The sequence below is a fragment of the Pituophis catenifer genome, unplaced genomic scaffold (assembly GCF_029215685.1).
Source record: "Pituophis catenifer annectens isolate HBS135680 unplaced genomic scaffold, rPitCat1.0.hap2 SCAF_9, whole genome shotgun sequence".
Lineage (NCBI taxonomy): Eukaryota > Metazoa > Chordata > Lepidosauria > Squamata > Colubridae > Pituophis > Pituophis catenifer.
Genome location: NW_027256889.1, coordinates 4,235,653 through 4,261,865, shown reverse-complemented (window position 1 = coordinate 4,261,865; position 26,213 = coordinate 4,235,653). Strand labels below are relative to the sequence as shown.

At 46.1% G+C, this 26,213-nt stretch overlaps 1 protein-coding gene across 1 annotated transcript; it reads left to right on the top strand.

The window, feature by feature from the left end:
- The first annotated feature begins 324 nt into the window (after positions 1–324).
- BCL3 (BCL3 transcription coactivator) lies at positions 325–26,213 on the top strand. Its single transcript, XM_070949792.1, has 9 exons — positions 325–766; positions 4,302–4,467; positions 9,141–9,249; positions 17,642–17,843; positions 19,593–19,681; positions 21,043–21,120; positions 21,859–22,026; positions 24,324–24,441; positions 25,705–26,213. Exons 1-9 carry the CDS (start codon positions 325–327, stop codon positions 26,211–26,213), a joined length of 1,881 nt encoding a protein of 626 aa, XP_070805893.1.

Below are 26,213 nucleotides of genomic sequence, written 5' to 3'. Positions count from 1 at the left end.
GGGGGCGACCCGGAGCTGGACAGCGCAGAGAGAGGTCGGCCTTGCAAAGATGGGGGGGTTGAGAGGCGGCTGCTCGTCAACCCCCACCTGCCTCTAGGAGGAGGAACCTGAATCTAGAAGCTGAAGGAACCTGGGACAGGTAAACTTTGCGGCTCACCTATTTAACCGTAACAAGAGTCGGAAGGGAACTTTGGAGGCCATCTAGCCCAACCCCCTGCTCAGGCAGGAGACCTCTCCTAGGGATTCGAACCGCCGACCACAAGCTCAACAGTCTGAGCCACCTAGCCAAGGTGGTTCACCTTTTTGAACCGGGCATCCAGGAAGATGGCTGGAGAGTTTCCGGTGGACCTGCGTACCTGGCGGAAAGACGGGGGCCAAGACAAGCACTCCCCCTCCTCGCATGGAGACCCTCCTCTGGGCCATCAGGTGCCCCGCTGTGTTTCTTCCGGAGCCACGGTGCTGCGGGAACCTGTGGCCAGAGACACTTCGATGGGTCAGCCTGAGCCCCGACCGAGGACTCGAGATGCAGAGTCCCCCAAAGGTGGGCTGCAGGAGGAGAAGAAGCCCGAGATGTATTTGCCTCTGAGAAAGCGCCGTTATGCCATGGAGGGGGCAAACGGGGACACGCCGGGACCTCTGGCTGGCAAAGTCCCCAAGACAGAGAGTGGGCAGGAGGGGAACGGTGCCCGGTCACCCCACTGCAATGGGTACCACCCTTGTTATGTCTCCATGCCCTACCCCAGGGTACCGGTTTCCTGTTATCAAGGTAAGGACACAGCACCTCTTTGAAATGAAAACCTTCTCTTCTTCCTTCCTTCCTTCCTTCCTTTTTCTCCCCCTAATTTTTATCCTGCCGGTTTCTTTCTCGCCGTGTCCCCCCCCCCCACCCCTCACCCACCAATGCTTCAGGGCAGCTTCTCTTTTTTTCTGGTACCCCTTAGGAACAACAGACCACACATCCAATCTCTTTATGTATTTCATGCAATCTATTATAGCCGGATTCGGGGTGGCTTATAATAAATGCTAGGAAACTGAAACAATTCAACATATTATAGGCAACGACATAGAATAAGGACAGCCCAGGCTATAAAAAAACATTAAGAGAGAGACAGCCCACCCCCCTCTCACAACCTAGGTTTTTCTTAGTTCTTAGTTTACCTGGGGTAAGGAGGGTTAAGTAAATAAATGAGTGGAGGTGACCCACCCTAACCCACCCACCCAATATTTCCTCTGGGAGATAGGCTGGCAGGGGACGAGAGAGGGAGAGAAAAGGAGGAAGAGAGGGGAAGAGGGGGAGAGAGGAAGAAGGGAGGGAGAGGGGAGAAAGAGGGAGAGACAGGGGGAGGCGGTGGAGAGAAACGAGGGGAGAGAGAGATGGGGGAGAGAAGGAGAGGGAGGGAGAGGAAAGGAAAAAGAGGGAGAGGGGGAGAGAAACAGAAAGGGGGAGAGGTGGGAGAAGCAGAGGGGGAGGGGAGGGGAGAGGGAGGAAGAGGGGGAGGGTGGGAAGAGAAAGGGGGAGAGATGGGGAGAGGAGAGAGGGAGGGAAAGACAGTGATAGAGAAAGGGGGAGAAAGGAGGGAGGAGAGCGGGTGGGAAAGAGAAGGAGAGGGGGAGAGAAATGGGGAGAAAGGGGGAGAGAGGGGGTGGGAGAAGCAGAGAGGGAGGGGGAGGGGAGAGGGAGGAAGTGGGGGAGGATGGAGAGAGAGAGAGAAAGGGGGAGAGATGGGGAGGGGAGAGAGGGAGGGAAAGAGTGATAGAGAAAGGGGGAGAAAGGAGGGAGGAAAGAGGGTGGGAGAGAGAGAGGGGGGGAGGGGGAGGGAGAAAGGGGGAGGGGGAGAGAGACAGAGAGATTGCCCTGTAAAAATACTTTTTTAAAAAAATGAATTTCTTGCGAGAGAGGTTGCTATCAATCAACCAGCAGTTCACAAAGGAGCCTCTGGTGCCTCCTGAGCCCACAGCAGTTCCTCAGGCTTCCCCGATTGGGGGCGGGGGGGGCAGGGGAAGAGGGGCAGGTGGTCTCAGTGGGGTGGATATTAGGAACAGCGGGACCATCCGCAACTCCTTCCCCAGATGAAATGACATCAAGGAAAGCTCCTGGCGGTCCTAGGCTGATCCTCCATTCTCTCTTGCCGCTTGCGGCGGCTTGATCTCTTCCCCCATGGTCCTCGCTTAAGCGACTGCAACCGAGAGCGGCAGCTCTGTGGCCGAGGGACGAGGTCGTAAAAGTGAAACGACCCGTGACCACGCCCGATTTATGACCTCAATTCTGCTGTGGTGATTAAAGCGAATCACCTGCCGTTCTTTGGCATGATGTGAGCAGAAACTTGCAACTTCCTGCTGGCTTCCCCATTGCTGAGACGCCCCGTAAGTTCAAGGATTGGTCATAAAACTACCTTTTCAGCATCAAAAGCAGGGGACTATTTGGAGCTCAGGGTTGAACCGTGGAGTCATTGATGCTCTTTTGTTTTCTTATAGACCAGTGATGGCTAACCTTTTTGCCATCGTGTGCCAGGAGCGGGGGGCCCATAATTCTATGTGCCCAGCGTGTGCGACCCCCACTCCCGCCCCCCGCTCCTGGAACGTGATGGCATGGTGGTCCCGGTAGGCCTGTATTTCTCTCTCCCCAGGCACCAGAGCCTTTCTAGGAGCTTGGGGAGGACAAAAAACAGCCTCCCCCCACCCGCTGAGGCCCTCCGGAAGCAGAAAACTTTCTGTTTCCCTACTTCCGGTGGGCCCAGAAGGCCCAAAAATCAGCTGGCTGGCGCGCATATGCGTGCTGGAGCTGAGCTCACGTGCCCACCGATATGGCTACGCGTGCCATAGGTTCGCCATCATGGTTATAGATGTTTCATTACCCTATTAGGTAATATCATCAGTTCTAGAAGGGAGTGGAGTTTATTTATTTATTTATTTATTATATTTCTATACCGCCTTTCTCCCGTAGGACTCAAGGCGGTGTACAGTCAAGAAAAAATATAGATACACAAACATCATAAAATTGCTAATTAAAATTATTATTATAACATAGTTTGGCCCAATTAAATAGAACCCAAAATTAGATAACATAATAGGGTTTGCTCTCTGTTTATTTATATATATAAGTGGCTCGCTCTGTCAGCGTTGGAGGTAGTGTTCTTGGCGGTTCCTTAATTAGGCTGTTTTCACACTAAGTTCGAACAGTCGCTAAACAGGGCAGTTGTTAACCGGGGACTCCGCATATTTTATCCAGGTACATAGGCAGGTATGGTAGATAGTAACGATGGTTTCTCTTCCGTTCTGCGTTACATTGAATATGCCCAACGTAGACACCCCATACTGGTTCAAGAGGTCGGACGCCCAACGGAAATTTGAAACTTATAGGAATGGGAGGAAGGACATCAACTGTCTTTGGGGGCAGTTGAGCCAAATCCAGATGCAGTTTGGAGGCCTCGGCCCCTTTCTGTGGATACGTCCCTGGCGTTACTTCCTAAGTGAAGCCAAGAGGTGCCTTGACCAAGTGAGAAGCTGGTTCCATCTCTGGGTTGAGGGGAATCAAAGATGACCTGGCCAGAAACCAGGTGGCTGGGAGTTCTAGTCCCAGCCTTAGGCATGAAACCTGGCTGGGTGACTTTGGGCCCAATCACCAGGAGACGGTGAGCTCTAATCCTGCCTCAAGCGTGAAAGCCAACTAGGTGACTTTGGGTAAATCACCAGGAGATGGTGAGTTCTAGTCCCGCCTCAAGCATGAAAGCTGGCTGAATCAGGGGTGAAATGCTCCCGGTTCGGACCGGTTTGGCCTATCCGGTAGCGATCGTGGCGGTTGGTTCGGAGAACGGGTAGCGATGGCGGCGCCACCTGGTTGTTGTTACCAGGTTTTTTTTTGGTTTTTTTTTACCCTCTGAGCATGTGCAGAAGATTTTGTGCACGCGCAGAGGGTCCACGCGTGCATGTGACACGCATGAGCGAAGAAAGCATGCGCACGCGGTGCATGTACTTCCGAACCGGTAAGGAAGGTAAATAGATTTCACCCCTGGGCTGAATAACTTTGGACCAATCACCAGGAGATGGTGAGTTCTAGTCCCATTTTAGGCATGAAAGCCGGCTGGGTGACTTTAAGCCGATTCCTCTCTCTCAGCCCAACCAGCCTCACAGGGTTGTTGTTGAGGACAAACTAGAAGAAGGAAGGTGTGTTGGATATGTTACGCGCCTTGAGTGATTTATCAAAATAATAAAGGCAGGACGGAAGTAAACAAACAAACAAACGAACAAACTTTGCTTCTCATTGTAAATCTCCTCTCCTCTCTTTCCTTTCGAATCCTCAGGTCTGGCCAGCCCCTTTTTGAACCCAGAGCTCCCTCCCCTTTTGCAACCTTTGACGGGGCCATCGCTGCTGGGAATCCTGCCGACTTATTCCTTGATGCCCCCAGCAGAAACACAGCTGGCTTTGAACATTGCCACGGCAACGCAACAAGATGAAGATGGAGACACGTAAGAGGAGAATTTTTTTTTGCAGGGGGAAATCCAGAAGGAACCGGGCAGCGAGAAGAAAAGCCCGTGGGTTTAAGTCCTGGAAAACCACATTTTTGTCAAGGAAGATAGATAGAAAAATAGAGATAGATAGATAGATAGATAGATAGATAGATAGATAGATAGATGATAGGTAGGTAAGTAGATGATAGATAGGTAGGTAGGTAGGTAGATAGATGATAGATAGATAGATGGAAAGAAAGAAAAAAAGAAAGAAAGAAAGAAAGAAAGAAAGAAAGAAAGAAAGAAAGAAAGAAAGAAAGAAAGAAAGAAGAAGGAAGGAAGGAAGGAAGGAAGGAAGGAAGGAAGGAAGGAAGGAAGGAAGGAAAGAAAGAAAGAAAGAAAGAAAGAAAGAGAAGAAGAAAGAAAGAAAGAAAGAAAGAAGAAGAAGAAGAAGAAGAAGAAGAAGAAAGAAAGAAAGAAAGAAAGAAAGAAAGAAAGAAAGAAAGAAAGAAAGAAAGAAAGAAAGAAAGAAAGAAAGACGGATGGAGAGAGAGAGAGAGAGAGAGAGAGAGAGAGAGAGAAAGCCAGATAGATAGATAGAGATAGAGATAGAGATAGAGAGAGAGAGAGAGAGAGAGAGAGAGAGAGAGAGAGAGAGAGAGAGAGAGAGAGAGACCATGTTTCTCCAAAAATAAGACCGGATCTTATATTAATTTTTGCTCCAAAAGACGCATTAGGGCTTATTTTCTGGTTAGGGCTTATTTTGGAGGAAATACGGAAATACGGTACTAAATGCATCCATCTTAACTGGAGCTTATTTTGGGGGTAGGGCTTATATTATGAGCATCCTGAAAAATCAGGACTTATTTTCCGGTTGGGTCCTATTTTCAGGGAAACAGAGTAAATGGGTGGATGGATGGATGGATGGATGGGTGGATGGATGGATACAGATACAGATACATTAACAGACTTGGAAGGGACCTTGTAGGTCATCTAGTCCAACCCCGTCCATCAGACCCTACATCATTTCTGACAGGTGGCTGTTCACTCTCTTCTTGAAACCTTCCAGTGATGAAACTCCCACAACTTCTAAGCAAGCTGTTCCATTGGTTGAAACAGAGAGGAAGGGAAGGAGGGAGAGAGAGAGAGAGAGAGAGAGGGAGAGAGAGAGAGGGAGGGATCTTAAAAGTTTCAGGGTTCTTGGCCTTACGGGTGAAATTCTGGAGATAAATTTAATTGTAATTGTGCTTTTAGCTGGATAGATACACGGGTAGTCCTTGACTTACAACACTTGTTTAATGACCATTCCAATTTTTAATGGCACTGAAAAAGCCACTTACGATTGGTCCTCACACTTATGACCATCCCAGTTATAGTCGTAAGTCGAGGACTACCTGTAATTGGGCTGCGGGGGATATGCAACCCATTTTTCTGACTATTTACACCTTTTACTATCTTCAATAAGTTAGTTCTCGACCTAGGACCCCAACTGAGCCCAACATTTCTGTTGTTAGGTGACCTGTGTTCCATTTTACGACCTTTCTTGCCGCTGTTGTTAGGCGAATCACTGCAATGAAGTTAGTAACTCGGCTGTTAAATGAATCTGGTGGACTTTGCTGGTCAAAAGGTCACATAAGGGGAATCACGTGACTCCAGGACCATCATAAATACGAGCCAGTTGCCAAGCGTTCGAATTTTGATCACGTGACGGTGGAGATGTTGCAAATGGTCATAAGTGTGAAAAATGCCCATAAGTCCCTTTTTTCAATGATGTTGTAACTTCGAATGGTCACTAAATGAATAGTTGTAATTCAAGGTCTACCTGCACAGGTAGTTCTCGACTTACAACTTGATCACTGAGTGTCGGTTCGAAGTTATGACGAATGCCCTAAAAAGTTTCTTACGAAGATCCGTAATTCCAACTTCTGAGACAAACACACAACCACAAGTCACACAACTGCATTTTGGTCCCTCGGCAACCGGCTCACATTTACAGTTGTTTGCCGCCCTCCATGATTAGGTAATTGTGATTTTTTTGCTGGAAACTGGCAAATACTTTTGATTTCCTGACAAAAATCACCCCAGAGCAAACAACAGGTTTCCTTAACAGAGCCGTTGCATTCGACTTTACAACCTCTTCAAAAACGGTTGTAAAATAGGGACCCGGTCATGCAATGATCTGCTGTACGACCGTCAGAACTTGCAATCGTAGTTATAGGGCTCAATTACGGTCGTAATTCCAGGACTACAGGTAGTCCTCAACTTACAACAAGCTCATTTAGTGACTGTTCAAAGTTAAAACGGCACTGAAGGAAAAAAAAGTGACTTAGGAGCATTTTTCACACTTAATGACCGCGGGAGCGTTCCCGTGATGACGCGATCAATATTCAGCATCAATATTCAGATGCTTGACAACTGACTTACGACGGTCACACTGATCCCCTTTTTGCGACCTTCCGATCAGCCGAGTCAATGGGGGAAGCCAGATTCCCTTAACAACCCTCTGACTGAATTTGACAACAGCGGCAGGGGAAGTTGTAAAACTGAGGCCAAACTCTCTGAACAAATGTTTCATTTAGCGCCAGACATTTAAGTCTCAGTTGCGGTCGTAAGGCGAGGACTAATCTGCTCTCTCCTGACCCTTCGCCTTGAGTGGGGCTGTTGTTGGAAACGGCACCCTTTCAGTAAATTTCAAGCTCTGCCCAACAAGCCAGCTTTGATCTATTTACAAATAAATAACCTGCAAGTTATATCCTCTTCTTCGCTTCCTGTTCTGGGCCAAAAGCCACATTCAAAGCCAAGAGGGTGGTTTTTTTTTTCCCCTTAATGCTTCTGCTATTGTTGCCCTAAGAACAGTTCCTGCTGCTTTTGAATCAAAGCGAGCTTAAGCTGGAAGGGGAAATCCCCCAGTTGTGCTGCAGCTGAATCTCTCTCTTACACACTCACACACACACACACAAACCTGTTCCTCCCTAGCCGGCTGGTGTTTTTTTTTTTTTAAATATTTTTTTTTCCCCTCCCTGCTACGTAACCCTTGGTAACTTTGCTCCTTTTACAGGAATGGGGCAAAGGGTGTTGGCTGGCCCCGAAGGCAAGGCGGGACATCTTCTCTTGCCAACACACAAACACACACAACACCCAAAGAGAGAGACACCCTTTTTCCTTCTCCTCCTGCCCTGCAGAATTGCAGAGGAAAATCTGGCCGCAAAGGAAGGTTCATGGTTGGCCATGGGAAGCAGAATCCCGGCGAACCTTCGTGGAGGAGCGGTTGGTGGGGTTTGGGAGATGCTTGGCTTGGCTTGGCTCGGCTTGGCTGCTCCGGTAAGGAAGCTGACTGACTGACTGCCTTCGTGGTGAGGCAGGAAGCAAAGGTCACAGCCAGCCAGAGAGAGCCGGTGGTTCTTACTGGAAGGCTCTGCCTGGGGAGCCCTTCCCACTGCTATCAATGGGGCTCAGTTTCGCTTTATTGTAAACGGAGTGCCGGAGAGCTTTTGTGAAATCACACGATGCGATGCGGCATGCATGACCTTGGGAGAGAGAGAGAGCGCTGTCCCACGCCCGGAAGTGTGGTTGGGGCCCTGAGGGCAGGGACTCATCTGTGAGCAAAACACATTTCAAAAGTGGAGGAGGAGGAGGAGGAGGAGGAGGAGGAGGAAGATCCTCTCGGTTCGTTTGAGCTCCCCTTTGCAAAAGGAGGCGACTTTTTTTGACAGCTGTCTCAGCAGGCGAGAAACCCCAGAATAGTGTTGTTTTTTTCAACCTCAGCGCTTGTAGAAGCTTCAACTCCCAGAATTCCCCAGCCAGCAAGTCCCCATGTCTTAAAAGCGTGGTGATTAGGGAATTCTGGGAGTTGAAGTCCACACATCTTAAGAGCATGGTGATTAGGGAATTCTGGAAGATGAAGTCCACATCTCGGCATGCCTGCCTGCCTGCCTGCCTGCCTCCATCCATCCATCCATCCATCCACCCACCCACCCACCCACCCAATCTATCATCTGTCTGTCTGTCTATCTATCTATCTATCTATCTATCTATCTATCTATCTATCTATCTATCTATCTATCTATCTAATATCTCTCTCATCTATCTCTTTCTCTCTCTCTCTCTCTCTCTCTCTCTCTATCTATCTATCTATCTATCTATCTACTGTAGCTAGCTAGCTATCTATCTCTCTCTCTCTCTCATCTATCTATCTATCTATCTATCTATCTATCTATCTATCTATCTAATATCTCTCTCATCTATCTCTTTCTCTCTCTCTCTCTCTCTCTCTCTATCTATCTATCTATCTATCTATCTATCTACTGTAGCTAGCTAGCTATCTCTCTCTCTCTCTCATCTATCTATCTATCTATCTATCTATCTATCTATCTATCTACTGTATCTATCTATCTATCTATCTATCTATCTATCTATCTATCTATCTATCTGTGTCTGTTGTCTGTCTATCTATCATCTATCTATCACCTAATCAAGGAACCACCCCCACTGACACTAAACAGGGCAAGCCACTAGTACATAAACAGAGCAAACCCCACTCCTTTCTAGCACGGATGATGTTACCTAGTTGGGTAACCAGACGTCTGCAAGGAAACCGTCAAGCTCAGAGAGCACCAAGGACCCCGCCCGTTAAGGTGAATGTCTAAAGAGCTTTGGGAGGGTCCCTGAAAACGTCCTTTGCTCTCTTGTAGGCCACTCCACATTGCTGTAGCTCAGGGGAACCTGCTGGCCGCTCAGCATTTGGCGATCCTTTTCCACCATGGACAGCGGGACCTGGATATTTTCAACAACCTACGACAGGTTAGTGCAACGCAAGAAGAGAACAGTTGTGTAGGACGCTCCCTTTACAAAGGGATGAGTTGGGTTGGTGTGAGTGCAAGTGACAAACGGAGGGAGTTTTTCTAATCTGAGCCTCCAGTGTCAGCCTTTATGTTATGCTAAGGGACGTGGTGGCTCAGTGGCTAAGACGCTGAGCTTGTCGATCAAAAAGGTCAGCAGTTCAGCGGTTCGAATCCCTAGCGCCGCATAACGGGGTGAGCTCCCATGACTTGTCCCAGCTTCTGCCAACCTAGCAGTTCGAAAGCACGTAAAGAAAAAAAAATGCAAGTAGAAAAATAGGGACCACCTTTGGTGGGAAGGTAACAGCGTTCCGTGCGCCTTTGCCGTTGAGTCATGCTGGCCACATGACCACGGAGACGTCTTCAGACAGTGCTGGCTCTTTGGCTTTGAAACGGAGATGAGCATCGCCCCCTAGAGTCAGGAACGATTATCACCTATGTGCAAAGGAAACCTTTAAATTTACCTTTATGAAATATGAAAATAAATATAATATAAAACAGCAGTATAAATATGAATATAAGTATAAATATATATAAATATGCAGCTTAAATAATCAAAGACTTATTCGATCAATCAATTCTTAATGCTTAATATTTAGTATTCAACAGTTAATACTTATAATGCTTATAGTACTTAAATTAAACTATATATGATATAAAATCAAGAAAAGAAATATATATATATATATATATAATATAGTGCTGTCCTAGCACTGGTGTGAGATATTTTGAACCTGGGATTTCCTTGCATGGAAAACACTTTTGCACGCTGTAACCCTGATCTGCAACCTTTCCTGATCTAGGGAGGAAGGGCTCCTCAAAGTACATGAGCCAAACAGAAAGCCTCTGGTATTGATTTAAATAAAAACAACAAGTTTCTAGCCCTTAAGCCTGAGAAGATAGGCTTGAATGCACAGAAGCAGAGAGGCAGCTGAAGGAGATTTCTATTGTGGGGTGCGGCTTTGGCATACCGCTTGTTTCCTGGTGGTGCCCCACCCTTCAAGGAAAAATTGCATCATAGCTTGTAGGTAAATTGAAGCCAGTGGGCTGAATTTCTGTAACACACTGCTTCCTCTGGCGCGGGACGGTGTTTTTCAAAACGGAAACTGGGAACCAGTGCAAGGAGGAAACTGGGACGTTGTTGGAGCAGGTAGAGGCAAGATCGGTGGAAGCTTGTCAGAAGGAGGTCCAATCTGGAAATTAAGAAGGAATTTCCTGATAATGAGAATTATTAAGCAGCCGAACAACTGGCCTCCCCACGTTGTGGGTGCTCCATCAAGAAAAGCTTTTCAAAAAAAGGATTTATCCAGGATGGTATACAGATAGTCCTTGACTTACAATCGTTTGTTTAGTGACCATTCAGCGGCACTGAAAAAAGTGACATATGACTGTTTTTCACACTTAACCACCACTGTGGCATCTCCATAGTCACGTGATCAAAATTCAGACCTTTGGCAACTGACTCGTACCTATGACGGTTGCAATGTCTTGGGGGGTGGTGGTATGTAATCCCCTTTTGTGTCCTCCCACGAGCCAAGTCAATCTGATTCACTTAACAACCGTGTTACTTACTCAACAACTGCCGTGAACTTAACTGGGGCGAGAAAAGCCGTACAACGGGAGGAATAACCCACGTCACGATTGCGTCACTTAGCGACAGAAGCGTTGGGGCTGGGTTGCTGTTGTAAGTTGAGGACTACCTGCAATTGGGCAGGGGTTGGAATAGGAGACCTCCAAGGTCCCTTTCGGCCCTATAATTCTGTGCTTCTATGACTGAGAGAGGGAAATCGGTTCTACACGAGTGACAGTGGATATTCTCAAAGCAGGAGCTGAGTAGGAATTAGGATTTCACCAGCAGAACTCAGTTGGTTGGGCAGGAAAGAGGTGGTTCTAGAGCAGATAGACTTGATTTACTCGACCATGCCTGGAGCTTTGTTTACCTCACTGTGACCGCCATTTTGATTTCTTTGACACTTCCCTAAAGCTTTGATTGCTTCATTGGGACCGCCATTTTGACTTCTTTGACCGTTCCCTGGAGCTTTGATTGCCTCATTGGGACTGCCATTTTGATTTCTTTGACCCTTCCCTAAAGCTTTGATTGCCTCATTGCGACTGCCATTTTGACTTCTTTGACCCATAGCTGGTGCTTTGGTTGCCTCATTGCGCCTGCCATTTTGATTTCTTTGACCCTTCCCTGGAGCTTTGATTGCCTCATTGCGACTGCCATTTTGACTTCTTTGACCCTTCCCTGGAGCTTTGATTGCCTCATTGCGACCGCCATTTTGACTTCTTTGACCCTTCCCTAAAGGTTTGATTGCCTCATTGGGACAGCCATTTTGATTTCTTTAACTCTTCCCTGGAGCTATGATTGCCTCATTGCGACCACCATTTTGACTTATTTGACCCATAGCTGGCGCTTTGGTTGCCTCATTGCATCTGCCATTTTGATTTCTTTGACCCTTCCCTAAAGCTTTGATTGCCTCATTGGGACCGCCATTTTGACTTCTTTGACCCTTCGCTGGAGCTTTGCTTGCCTCCCTGTAACCGCCATCTTCACATGCCCTGAGTTTTGATTGCCTCATTGCGACCGCCATCTTGACTTCTTTGACCCTGCCCTTCTTAACTTCAATGGCAATCCTTGCCATCCCTCTTCTTGACTTTTTTGGACCGGACAGAGAGCACAGATTATTGACTTAGTTCCTGGCAACCATTTGGGCTCTGCTCTCCCCACCCCCACTCCCCACTCCTCTCTCTCTCTCTCCACCCCTGGGACTTTCCCTTGATCTGCTGGTGGCAAAAAAAACTCAAGAGTCACTTCCTCAAACTATTGCTCAAGAGAACTTGCTTCACGGTCAGCGAAGTCGGATTATAAGCGCCGAACTAGCAGTGAGACAGGAGGAAATTGGGGTCAGAGCTCGCAGCTTTGCTCTGACGTCTTCGTTTTGAGCAAAGAACAACAGGCTTGGAAGGGACTTTGGAGGTCGTCCAGTTCAGTGGTCACCAACTGGTGGCCCGTGAGAAAATTTTGGTGGTCCGTGGAAAAATTATTTGCATTTTTTTTATATTGCACTAAATACTATTTATCTTTTTTAAAAAAATTCATATTAGTGGTCCATTAGTGATTTAAAATTATGAGGTCTTTTTTTTTTTTTTTTTTAATTTGATTTATATGCCGCCCTTCTCCGGAGACTCAAGGCGGCTTACAATGCACTAAGCAATAGCCTTCATCCTTTTGTATATTTTATACAAAGTCAGCTTATTGCCCCCACAAACTGGGTCCTCAATTTACCTACCTTACAAAGGATGGAAGGCTGAGTCAACCTTGAGCCTGGCGAGATTCGAACCTGCAGTAATTGCAGGCAGCTGGTCTTAATAACAGGGTGCTTTAGACCACTGTACTACCAAGGGTACCAAGGTCTGAAAGGTTGGTGACCCCTGGTCTAGTCCAACCCAGTGGTGAAATGTAAATTTTGTTACTACCGGTTCTGTGGGTATGGCTTGGTGGGGTGGGTGGGTAATATGACTGAGTGGCCGCGGCCAACTTTTGTTTTTTTACTTTTAAAACCATTTTTCTACAACCTCTTCAGCTGAAGAGGTTGTTAAAAAAATACTTTTAAAGCCTCTGACGATCCCAGCTGACTTGCCTGACTGAGTGGGCGCGGCCAACTTTTATTTTTTTACTTTTAAAAGCATTTTTTCTATAACCTCTTCGGCCGAAGAGGTTGTAGAAAAAATGCTTTTAAAAATTAAAAAAAAAAAGCCTCTGATGATTGCACGGCTCAGCTGGGCAATGGGGGGAGGGGGGCAGGGATTTTTGCTACTGGTTCTCCGAACCACCCGCCTCCATCGCTACTGGATCGGGCGATCCGGCCCAAACCGGGAGCATTTCACTCCTAGTCCAACCCCTTGCTCAAGCAACAGATTCTAATCTACACCCTTCCTTTATGCATCGTACTAGCGGTTCTGAACCGAAATAATAATATTCCTTCAAGCCTTTGAGATGACTTCATGTCGTCGTCCTACCCAGAGGTCCACGGACCACTGGCTGAGTGTTCTGTCCCAGCTCCGGATTCCCGAGGATATAGACACACACCAACGGTCCTTATCAAATTTATTAAGTAGCAAGAATAAACCAAAATCTGGCAAAAGTTGGCAACCAGCCCAGAAAGCAAGATACGATAAGACTTTTCCAAAAATGCTCTGATGATAATTACAAGTTGTTTCTAGCAAGAAACTTACTAATGGCATGTGACTTAAATAGGCTAAGGGAGTGGCCAATTATCCTCAAGCCTTACTCTCGAGGAGACCTCCTCCTCCTGAGTAGCCACTGCTGCCTTTTGGCAGCCCTGCGTGCTCGAGCGTTGAGAAGAGGCTCCTCTACTTCGCTCTCTCCACTTGAAGGAGCCTCTGGAGGTTCTGAAGGCCCTGGCTGAGTCTCTGCCTCTGGCACCACATCCTCTTCAGCCTCCTCGCTGTCCGACGCGAGCCCCGGCTGCAACACCATACCAGCCTCCTCGTCGTCGGGATCAGCCACGATCCGCGCAGGCCGCTGGCAGGCCACAATACTGAGTGAGAATCACTGCCTTCTCCATTATCTATGTGGTACGTTCGCATAAAGTTTTTCAAAGTAGGATAATTTGAGCTTGGTCTTTTTACCTCTCGAGTGAGAAGGCTGAGTTGAGATGAACGATCCGTTGATTTGTTTTCTTGGCCACCCACGGGGAAGTCCTCTCCTTGACATCAAAGGTCAAAGGCCGACTCATCCTTTCCTTCTTCTTTGAAGTTCAACTTTCACTTTCTGAGCGCATGGTAGGGAATCCCATGGCTTGCACATTTCTGATCTTTGGAGCTATGTAGACCAGTGTCTGTAGAGATTCTCAGTCATCCAGGTCTTGGTTGTCCCAAAGGTGCTTCCTTGGTTTTTCTTTTGAAGACGTTTCGCTTCTCATCCAAGAAGCTTCTTCAGCTCTGACTGGATGGTGGAGAATGGAAGGGTTTATACTCCTTGTAGATAACTGGTCATTTGCATCCTTTTAGAGCAGTGTTTCTCAACCTTGGAAGCTTGAAGATGGGTGGACTTCAACTCCCAGAATCCCCCAGCCAGCGCTGCTGGCTGGAGGATTCTGGGAATTGAAGTCCACCCATCTTCAAGCTACCAAGGTTGAGAAACACTGTTTTAGAGGGTCGTTGAAGCACTTGGGGCAGTGGTGAAATGTAAAATTTGTTACTACCAGTTCTGTGGGCACCAGTTCTTCGTGGTGGTGGTGGTGGGGGGGGGTAATGTGACTGGGTGGGCGTGGCCATCTTTTTTTTTTTTCCTTTACTTTTAAAAGCATTTTTTTTCTACAACCTCTTCAGCCGAGTAAAAGTTTTTTAAAAATGCTTTTAAAAGCCTCTGACGATCAGGCAACTCAGCGGGGATCATCAGAGGCTTTTAAAGGCATTTTTTTTTTCCTACAACCTCTTCAGCCGTAAAAAAAAAAAAAAAAAGCCTCTGATGATCGCGTGGCTCAGCTGGGCATGGGGGGGGTTGGGGCGGGAGGGGCAAGGATTTTTGCTGCCAGTTCTCCGAACCACCCGCCATCATCGCTACCCGGATCGGGCGATCCGGTCCAAACCAGGAGCATTTCACCCCTGACTTGGGGGGGGGTTATCTGTGTCCTCAGGATCACCTGAGTAGTGCAAATGGTTCCTGTAATCTGCCATTTTTTTTCCTCTGGAAATTGATTCCTGCTCCCACACCATTCAAAGGGTGTTCCTCCTAAATTGTAAAGCTAAACGTCTTTAGAGATTCTCAGTCATCCAGGTCATGGTTGTCCCAAAGGTGCTTTTTCAGAAGGCAATTGGATTTTCTTATTTTTTCTTTTTCTTTTGAGTGTTCCTCAACCTTTACAATTTCAAGATGTGTGGACTCCAACTTCCAGTGGTTGGTAGGAGTGAGAGTGGTTTCCCCACTCTCACTCCTACCTTAAAAAGATATCCAGTAAAGTATGACTCCTAAACAGCACATGGCCTCTGGGTTTGGAAACAAACTACCGTTAGTCCTCATTTAGTGACCATCTCCTTCGGCAACTATTCTGACGGTGAGGGAGAAAATAACTCTGCAACCATTCCTCGCCTTTACAACCTTCCCGGATCTGTCAAAGCAAAAGAAAGCTGAAGTCAGATCCGAAAATCGTGATTTTTTTTTTTGCACTTGGCGGCCGCTCCGTTTAACAACCAAGTGGCTAATTATGGTCGCTAAGCGAGGACTCCTTCCGTTTTGTTAGCTTCCGTAAATGTGTTTATCTGCGGTGGCTTGTTGTTGTTTTTACAATTGATGGTTTCAACGGTCGTTTTGATGTTTTTATATTGTGAGCCGCCCAGAGTCGCTGGATACGAGATGGATGGCAAATAAAACTTCATTTATTTCATAAACTTCCTTTATTTTCAGTAAATGCATGCATGAATGAATGCATGATTAAATGAATGAAATTTTGTTTGCAAAGGCAAGCTGTGCCCTTCTAACAGAAGTCTGCCTGCATTTCCTGCAAGCTGGCGAGCTTACTGGGAAGTGGGGAGAGGGCAGCCTTTGCTACATCTTTGGGCTGCGCCTGCCCCCACATGGGTCCCATTGCACCCCCCCCCACCATCATTTCCTTCTCTGTTTCTTATAAATCTTGTTTTGGACCCAGTCCCCCCCTTCTCCCCGCCTTTTCTGAGAAACCTCCGGCTGCATGAAGGCGAGCAGGTGTAAGAGATGCGGTTTGATCATGGGAACTCAGCTGGTTGGTTTCCTCCGAATTGGGTGAGTAAGAACCGTTGAGACGAAGCTGGGGTGCCGGGCAACGGCGTGGCCGTGGTTCCAGGGAAGAGCACCAAGGACAGTGGGTTCTGCCTTGTGGGCATCTCGGTTTGTTGTGTTGGGTTGACTTCCTCTGCAAACCGGTGCCATTACCCAGAAATGACCCCCGTAGCCCAAAAAGCTTTCTCCGCCCATCAAGCGTGGCGAGACACAGCGCACGAAAACGTCTGTTCCTGCAGCGGAAACCTTGAATTCTGCATGTTCAATTCAGGGGTTGAATTTAGATTGAGATTGAGATTTTTATTTATTTATTTTTTGTTGTTGTGGCCGCCGATCTGAGCAAGTGACACTGGGTGGCAAACCGCCTTAAAAACAAAATGCAGCGCTTTTTCTTTTTCATTTCTTGCAATTTTTCTCTTTTTAAAATCTCTTTCTTTACTTTTTTTCTTGCTTACGTTAGATTAATTGGCATAACTTTTTTTAAAAAAAGTTTTAATAAAAACTCTAGAGGGGTTTGGGGATATCGAGGTGCTTCTGCTGTGTGTAAATAAACCCTTTAGAGAAAAACCCATTTAGCTGCCATTAAGGCACCCGACTAGAAAGTGGAAGATTGGGAGTTCTAGTTCTGTTTTAGGCATGAAAGCCGGCTGGGTGACTTTGGGCCAATAATCAGGAGACGGTAAATTCTAGTCCTGCCTTATACATGGCCAGTCCTTTTCTCTCAGACCAGCCCATCTCACAGGGTTGTTGTTTTGGGGGAAATAGAAGGGAGGAGGTTGGATTGGATATGTTCCCCACCTTGAGTTAATTTTAGAAATAATAAAGATAGGAAAGAAAGAAACAAACAAACAAAAAGAAGGAAGGAAGGAAGGAAGGAAGGAAGGAAGGAAGGAAGGAAGGAAGAAAGAGTAAGAGGGAGGGAGTGAGGGGAGGAGGGAAGGAAGGAAAGGAAGGAAAGAAAGAAAGAAAGAAAGAAAGAGAAAGAAAGAAAGAAAGAAAGAAAGAAAGAAAGAAAGAAAGAAAGAAAGAAAGAAAGAAAGAAATAGGAAGGAGGAAAGGAGGGGAGGAAGGAAGGAAGGAAGGAAGGAAGGAAGGAAGGAAGGAAGGAAGGAAGAAAGAAAGAAATAGGAAGGAGGGAGGGAGGGGAGAAATAAGAAAGAAAGGAAAGAAAGAAGAAAGAAAGAAAAAGAAAGAAAGAAAGAAAGAAAGAGGAGGGAGGGAGTGGAGAAAGAAAGAAAGAAAGAGAAAGAAAGAAAGAAAGAAAGAAAGAAAGAAAGAAAGAAAGAAAGAAAGAAAGAAAGAAAGAGGAAGGAGGGAGGGAGGGGAGAAATAAGAAAGAAAGAAAGAAAGAAAGAAGGAAGGAAGGAAGGAAGGAAGGAAGGAAGGAAGGAAGGAAGGAAGGAAGGAAAGAAATAGGAAGGAGGAAGGGAGGGGAGGAGGAAGGAAGTAAGGAAAGAAAGAAAGAAAGAAAGAAAGAAAGAAAGAAAGAAAGAAAGAAAGAAAGAAAGAAAAGAAAATCTCCATGTATTCCCTGGCAGTGATCAGCCCCTTTTCCTTCCCCTATTTCCAGACTCCTTTACATTTGGCGGTCATCGTAGCTCAGCCTTCCCTGGTGAAACTCCTGCTGTCCCACGGCGCATCCCCCATGGTGCTGGACCGGCATGGACAAACTGCTCTGCATCTGGCTTGCGAACACAGCAGCCTCCGTTGCCTGCAGGAGTTGTTGGAAGGATGTCCCGCCACACTGGATCTCGAGGCCCGGAATTTCGAGGGTGAGCATGGAAGCCTAATAGGATGACATGATGAAATAAGATAAATTCAAAAATTCCAGACCACTTAAGACAGTGTTTCTCAACCTTGGAAGCTTGAAGATGGGTGGACTTCAACTCCCAGAATCCCCCAGCCGGGATTCTGGGAATTGAAGTCCACCCATCTTCAAGCTTCCAAGGTTGAGAAACACTGACTTAAGAGTTTGTAGTAGAGTCCTCGACTTACAACCATTCGTTTACTGACCATTCAAAACGCTACTGAAAGAAGGGACTTGATAACCAGTCTTCACACTCAACAACCATCATAGTCATGCGATCAAAATTTGGGGGCATGTATGTACAACAATTGCAGCATCTTTACCTCATGCGTTCACCATTTGCGGCCTTCCCAGCCGACTTACGATGAGCAAGTCGGGGGGGGGTGGAACACCAGATTCACTTAACGACCATGTGATTCGTTTTACAACGGGGGCAAAAAAAAGGGTCGCAAAATAGAGTGTGACTCACTCAACAACCGCCTTGCTTAACGATTGAAATTCGAGTCCCATTTGCGGTCAGGCAAAGACTACCTGTACGGACTTCATGGGATCTGGGAAACCATCACCGCGAGGTTTTGTACCCAAAATATGATATTCAAAATTATTCCTTGAGATACTAGTTAATATCAAAACCCTACAAAACTAACTACTCTTTATTTTTTCCGTGATGGGAGTACAGGTAGACCTCGATTTACAACCCTTCATTTAGTGACCGTTCAAAGTTACAACAGCACTGAAAAAAAGGAACTTATGACCACATTTTTCACATGACTGTTGTGGCATCCCCATGGCCACGTGATCAAAACTCAGCCTTTTGGTAACTGACTCATATTTATGATGGTTGCAGCATCCCGGGATCCAGTGGTGGGTTGTTCCCGGTTCGGCCCGGTTCTCCCGAGCCGGTAGCGGTGACGATATGACATCACCGAGCCGGTTCTGCCACCCCCCTGTGCCCCCCCCGTGCCCTCCCCCACATTATTCTTACCTTTTATTTGGCCCCACCCCCAATCTATTGCTGCCTCCTAGTCCCAGCTGATCGGCTAGAGGGAAAAAACCTGTTTAAACTCTTGCGGCGGGGCTTCGAAGGGCCGCCCTACAGCTGATCAGTGTTAAAAGAAAACAAATAAGTAGACTAGTGCCTGCAAAAATACATGAATAGATCAGTGCCTGCAAAAATACATGAATAGATCAGTGCCTGCAAAAATACATGAATAGATCAGTGCCTGCAAAAAATAAATGGGTAGATCAGTACAGCTCTGCAAGCAGTTAAAAGCCTGGTAGACCAGTACCTCTGCTAAATCCTAAATAATTGTCACATGACCATCAAGCCACGCCCACAAAATAAGCCATGCCCACAGAACCGATAGTAAAAAAAAATTAGAACCCACCCCTGCCGGGATCATATAATCCCCTTTTGCGACCTTCTGACAAACAAAGTCAACAGGGAAGCCAGCTTCACTTAACAACCGTGTTCCAAACTTCACAACTTGAGTGATTCCCTTAAGAACTGTAGCAACAAAAGTTGTAAAATGGGGTCAAACTCAATTGCCTCACTTAGCAACAGAAATGTTGGGCTTATTGGTGGTCGTAAATCGAGGGCTACCTACATTTGGAATCATTGACAAAATGACAAATGGACAAGAACTGTTTTTTTTTGGGGGGGGGGTTGTTTTGGAAATGTCGCTATTGTGTTCTCCTTTTTGTCTTTGACTAGGTTTTACCCCGTTGCATTTAGCTGTTGCATCTTGTAGCCGTGACATCGTTCTTGCTTTGCTGGATCACGGGGCAGATGTAGATGCTGTGGTAAGCATGGAGTTCAAGAGGATATGGCCAAGCGCCAGGGAAATCGGGAGATTCAGGCAGTTCAATGAGTATAAAGATTTATTGCAAGCTTAAACTGTCTACAAGAATCCGTCCAACTAGCCCTTAAGGGGAATGAGCAGGAGATAAGAAAGGCATTCTAAGAGTGGGCTGGACTTAGATCTCTTGCGGGCATGCAGGGACTGGTGACTTATGACATGCTTGACTCCTCCCTCGGGCTCAGCCTGGTCATCTCTTACAGATATTGGGTATTGTTCATTTTGACGATGTGGGAAGGAGGAAATGAAGTGGGGAAATTGCATGAAAACTCCGCTGATATCTGCATTGGATTGCAAGCTATGAATAATGAAGGATGAAATGTAGAGACCTGTTGGTGAACCGTAAAGTTACATGATATTTTTGCATGTATGGTTTTAGTGAAACTCGGGATGGTTCAATGAAACTCGGGAGATGTTCTGATTAAAGGGGAAAGTTTGTTTTACAAAAGTAAACAAAAAGAACGTTAAATGAATAAGCAGAGGAAAAATTCCTTTTTCATTCCGGGAAAGAGGTTGTGGAATAGGATGTTACAATTTTAAACAACTGAATTGCGGAGGATTGGAATTTTAACAAGGGAATGTTTGAGTAGGCGGAGGAAAGGACTTAAGGAGGAAAACAGACCCCAAAAAAAGGCCCACGATAGACTTGAGTGGCTGCATTTTTGTGTGATGTCATCTTACTCTGATAATATTTATCAGCAGTTAATGAATTTGCAGTAAAGTTAAATCTTTTTCCTTCACATTTTGCTCTGTTTTTCTAGCTTGCCTATTGGCAAACTTGCATCTTGCACTAGTGTGCAAGATTGGGAGTTTGCTCTACAACAGAATTGTATTGGAATATAGTAAAATTATTATTTTTTCCATGAGAACTTTACCTGTTTCTCAGTTATTGGTTTCCAACAGTGTTTCCCCACTGTTTCTACGGGAATTCAGTCTTCAGAGCTTTGGGTAATTTTTTTATGAGGACTTAAAGAATTTGAAATAAATTGCTCTGGTGCAAGATTGGGAGTTTGCTGTACAACAGAATTACATTGTAATAGAGCAAAAATATTATTTTTTCCATGAGAATTTAAGCCCTCATATGTTGTCTGTTTCAGAGTTATTGATTTCCAACCGTGTTCCCCACTGTTTGTATGGGAATTCAGACTTCAGAACATCACAGAAGGCTGTGCTAATGTTAACTACTGTTTTTTTTAAAGATAAATGGAAGAAAGGGAAAGAATCATGATCTCGGAATTGTAAATTTCATTAATGTTCCCAACCTAATGTCAATTGCAACCAACCCTGATTGACTCCTCTTTTTAGGACATAAAGAGTGGCCGATCACCGCTACTTCATGCTGTGGAGAACAATAATTTGGATATGGTGGAGTTGCTACTACAGGTAAGGATGGTTTGTCTTTCTTCAGAAAATCCTCTTTTAGCCTCAAACTATTTTTTAAAAACAGAAACACAAGAAAAATGCATTGACGACAATTGTTCAGTTCCAATAAACAATAGTTTAGCACAAGTTATATAGAAGATTAAGTTAAAGCAAGCAAAACAGTGTTTGTCAAACTTGCCAAACTTTAAGTGTTTGTCAAACTTTGTCAAACTTTGTCAAACTTCCACTTTAAGCTGTGTGGACTTCAACTCCCAGAATTCCCTAGCCAGCCATCCTGGGAGTTAAGATCCACACGACTTAAAGTAGTCAAACCTGAGAAAACACTGACAAACTTCCCATTTTCCCAAACCATAATTTATTTTGTCATCTGGGTCAATGAATATAATTGTCGTAAACCATGTAGCGATACCGCAACTCAGTAACCATGACTTGAAATGCTGCCTGTTTGTAACAAACCATTGTTAACATTGACCAAGGTTCTCACAGTGTGGCAGAAAAGTTGTAAACCCGCTTTTCAGCACAGGAAGGGGGTGTTGTAAACCAATCCAGCCTCGAATCGTAAGGATACGGCAAATACCAAATTTAACCCCGAGCAAATATTTTCCGTTCCATAAGGCCCGTCTTAGCTTTTCATGTCCTCAAACGGCCCTGAAATCTTTGCAAGCCTGCATGTGGAATTTCTAAAACCTCGGTTGTTGTGCATCCTTAAAGTATGTGTGTGTTGTGCCCATTTTACAGCACGGCGCCAACGTGAATGCCCAATCCTACGGGGGCAATACGGCACTCCACACGGCTAGCGGAAGGGGCCTGTTGGACATGCTGCGTCTTCTGGTGAGGAACGGGGCGGATGGCAGCCTGAAAAATTACCACAACGACACTGCCTTGATGGTAGCAAAGAACAAAAAGGTGAGAGATGATACTACGGAGTGAATTTGCAGACGTCTGATTAAGAACCACAGTACAGGTAGTCCTCGACTTAACCACGGCTCGTTTAGCGACCGTTTGAAGTTACAACGGCACTGGAAAAAGTACTTAGGACCATTTTTATTTATTTATTTTATTTATTTGACACAAATTTATATGCTGCCCTTCTCCCAAACGACTCAGGGCAGCAAACACAAGCTAGAAACATACAATGATAAAAGAAGAATCTAATTAAAACCAATTAAAATCAAATAATAAATAATAATTATGACGGTTGTAGTGTCCCGGGGGTCACACGATCCCCTTTTGCGACCTTCTAACAAACTCAGGCTTCAAGAGAAACACAAAGTAATTATTTTCTCTCTGGGACAAAGGACAGGAAGAGAAAGTGGTGTTTACAAGGGGAAGGACGTCATTCAGGTCGGACTGGTTAAACCGTTTCCTCAAAGTTAACAACGGGGGATACGAGAGGCGCATCCTTGGTGTAAATGTAGTGGGGCTTTCATAGGTGATTTCCCCCATGGATGGTGATCCAGGTTCATTACAGGCAGTCCTCGGATTTAATGACCACCGTTGAGTTCAAAATGTCTGCGGCTAAACGAGACCTGTAGTAAGTTTTGCCCACTTTTCTCGCCACCGTTGTTAAGCGAAGCATTGCAGTTGTTAAATCAGTAACGCGGTTGTTAAGTGAGTCTGGCTCCCCCCCCAGCTGACTTTGTCTGTCGGAAGGGATCACATCACATGACCCTGGGACACATCAACCGTCATAAATGTGAGTCAGTGACGGTAGGGATCAGTGGTGGGTTTCAAATTTTTTTACTACCGGTTCTGTGGGTGTGTCTTGGTGGGCGTGGCATGGATTGGTGGGCGTGGATTGGTAGGCATGACAGGGGAAGGATACTTTAAAATCTCCATTCCCACCCCACTCCAAGGGAAGGTTACTGCAAAATCCCCATTTCCTCCTGATCAGCTGGGAGGCAGAAATAGATGGGGGCGGGGCCAGTCAGAATTTTTACTACCAGTTCTCCGAACTACTCAAAATTTCCGCTACCCGGTTCTCCAGAACTGGTCAGAACCTGCTGAAACTTCTGGTAGGCATGCTGCAACGGTTGTAAGTGTGAAAAATGGTTGTAAATCACTTCTTTCCGCGCCATTGTAACTTCAAACGGCTGCTAAATGAAATGTTGTAAGTCGAGGACTTCCTGTATTGCATGAATCTGGGTGGAGGGGGAGGTAGCGTTTTTAAGCCCTACCCAGATATTGTCCCTTCCAACCCTATGAAAAATAATTCATTTGTGATTGCCCAAAAGCCCAATCATGCTTGAAGCAAAACATTTTTGCTGATCCGTACCCAGGCCAGATAGTCCTTGACTTACAACCATTCGTTTAATGACCCGTTCAATCTTACAGCAGCACTGAAATATGTGACTTACGACCCGATCCTCACGCTTACGACGGTTACACTGTTCCCACAGTCATATTCAGGTGCCTGGCATGTATTTACAACATCCCAGGGTCCTGTCATCATCATTTGCGACTTTCCCAGCCAGGTTCCGACAAGGAACGTCCGTGGCAGAAGCCCGATTCACTTAACCGTGAGATTTACTTCACAGTTGCAGTGATTCGCTGAACAACCGTATCAAAAAAAAGGTCACATAATCAGACACAACTCCATTAAACATCCACTTCCATAGCCTTAAATTCTGGTTCCAATTCTGGTCGTAATACGAGGCTCCTCCTGTCCTTAGCTTATTACCTTAAATTTTTACCTAAATTTAGTCAAAATTTAGATCTTATTACCTGTGGCTAGTTTTCTTATCACAAAACCTTGGAAAACCAAAAGGTTAAAGGTTATCCGCAAATTAATGTCCTCTTGTTCAAGTGATCGCTTGAGGTTACAACAGCGCTGAACTGGGGAAACTCACCATGGGTCCTCATAGTTGTGATTGTTGTGATTGTCATGACACACACACACACACACACACTCACACCCGTGGTCACAGGATCGCAATTTGGGCACGCAGCAACCGGCACGCAATTAAAACGTTGCAGCGTTCCGCAATCACAGAATGGCCCTCTCCGACTTTCCTTCCCGGCCAGCTTCCAATCAGTGAAATCAATGGGGAAGCCTGCAGGAAGTTGAAGGTGTGGTCACGTGACCTCGCGCTTAAGGAACCTGTGGTAATTCGCTCAGCGATGGCGACTGGGAGCACCAGATACAGTCTTTTCGGTAGAAACAGTACAACCTGTCACCATCTCCTCCGCTTTCTGATCTTCAGGCGATCGACATCCTGAGAGGAAAAGCTGTTCGGCCTATTCCGCACCCCGAAAACAGCCATGATGGATCGTCCCCCACAGTTAGCGCTGCGAGCTCTCCTGGCCTTCGGACCCACAGCCGTAAGTAACTTCCTCCCCAAATAGTCAGCCTGGATTTCGTGCCATGCTTCAAACTGCCTGCTTGGTCTTGATTAAAAACTGGGTGGGAAGGGAAGACGGCTCTGGATACGGTCCTTGATTTACAACCATTTATTAAGCGATCGTTCAAAGTTACAATGGCCCTGAAAAAAAGTGACTTATGACCAGCTTACAATCATCACAACATCCTCACAATCAAGTGAGATTGAGCCTTGGTAGTACAGGGGTTTAAGGCACCCTGTTATTAAGCTTATTAAGACCAGCTGCCTGCAATTACTGCAGGGTTCGAATCTCGCCAAGGCTCAAGGTTGACTCAGCCTTCCATCCTTTCTAAGGTAGGTGAAATGAGGACCCAGTTTGTGGGGGCAATAAGCTGACTTTGTATAAATATACAAAAGGATGAAGGCTATTGCTGAGCACATTGTAAGCCGCCCTGAGTCTTCAGAGAAGGGCAGCATATAAATCAAATTAAAAAAAAAAAAAAGTGATCAAAATTCGGGTGCTTAGCCTGAGGTCATGGGATCTTCATTTGTGACCTTCCCAGCTGGCTTTCCAACAAGCAAAGTCAATGAATCGTGCAGTTGTTAAATGGATTCATTTAACGACGGCATGGCTCACTTCCCTACTGCAGTGATTCTCGTAAGTACCATGAAAAAAAAAATCAGATTGCAAAATTGGACGTGAGTCACTTAACAGCCATCTTGCTTAGCAACGCGATTCTGCTCATTGTGGTTGTAAGTAAAGGACTCCCTCTATTTTGGAGCTTAGAATTTAGGAACGAGAAAAGATTCTATTTTGCTCCTGAACCAATCCAGCTTTCCCATGAGTGGGAACAGCGATGAGAAGAAGAAACATGGACCGTGTTGATGTTCCTCAAAACAATTTGCTCCCAAGAACAATACACATGAATTAATTCCGATTTAGTGTATGGTAAATCCTTCTTCCATCTCAGAGGTGTCCAACCTTGGCAACTTTAGGACCTATGGACTTCAGTTCCCAGAATTTCCCAGCCAGCAACATGGGCTGGAGAATTCTGGGAGTTGAAGTCCAGAGGTCTTCACAAGGGAATTCAAGGGAAGTCCACAAGTCTTCACAAGGGAATTCTGGGAGTTGAAGTCCACAAGTCTTAGAAGTCGCCAAGGTTGGACACCCCTGCTCTACAGCAACCCGGCCCATAAAATTTAATCTGTATCGATTTAATCATCAATGGATTGCCGTTCTAACAGTGCTTTTATCTCCCTTCAGACATGTTCCATGCGTCACCTGATTCCTGCTCCACCATCCCCAGCCCTGATCAGACCCCAAAGCCTCATAGAGCAAGCCATTCTCCCAACACAGCCACTCTGAGGCCAGAAAGCATTATCGTGACGAATGGACCTTCGACCTCTGCCCCGTTGCCTGGCGTGGAATTGGACAGAAGTTCCCATTCATCCACCCTGGAGCAGCCGATGGGCTATCCGAGATCCTCCAAGGTTCTCCATCACGAGAACGTGACCGATCCTGCCTTCCACACTGCCTTGTACCCTTTTTCTCCTTCCAGCCCGCATGTCTCCTCCCATCCTCTCCAGTTGCTTCCGATAAGCCTGAGCCATCCGGTCATATCCATGCCTCCGAGGACACTGGCCAGTCGGATGTCCATGAGGTATCCAGGGATGGACCAGCCACAAAGGCTACTGGGCTCGGAAGGTCCGGCGAGTCTCGGCTGCGAAGGGCAGTGGCTGCACAGCAGTGATGGCGGCCCTGGTGGCAGCTGA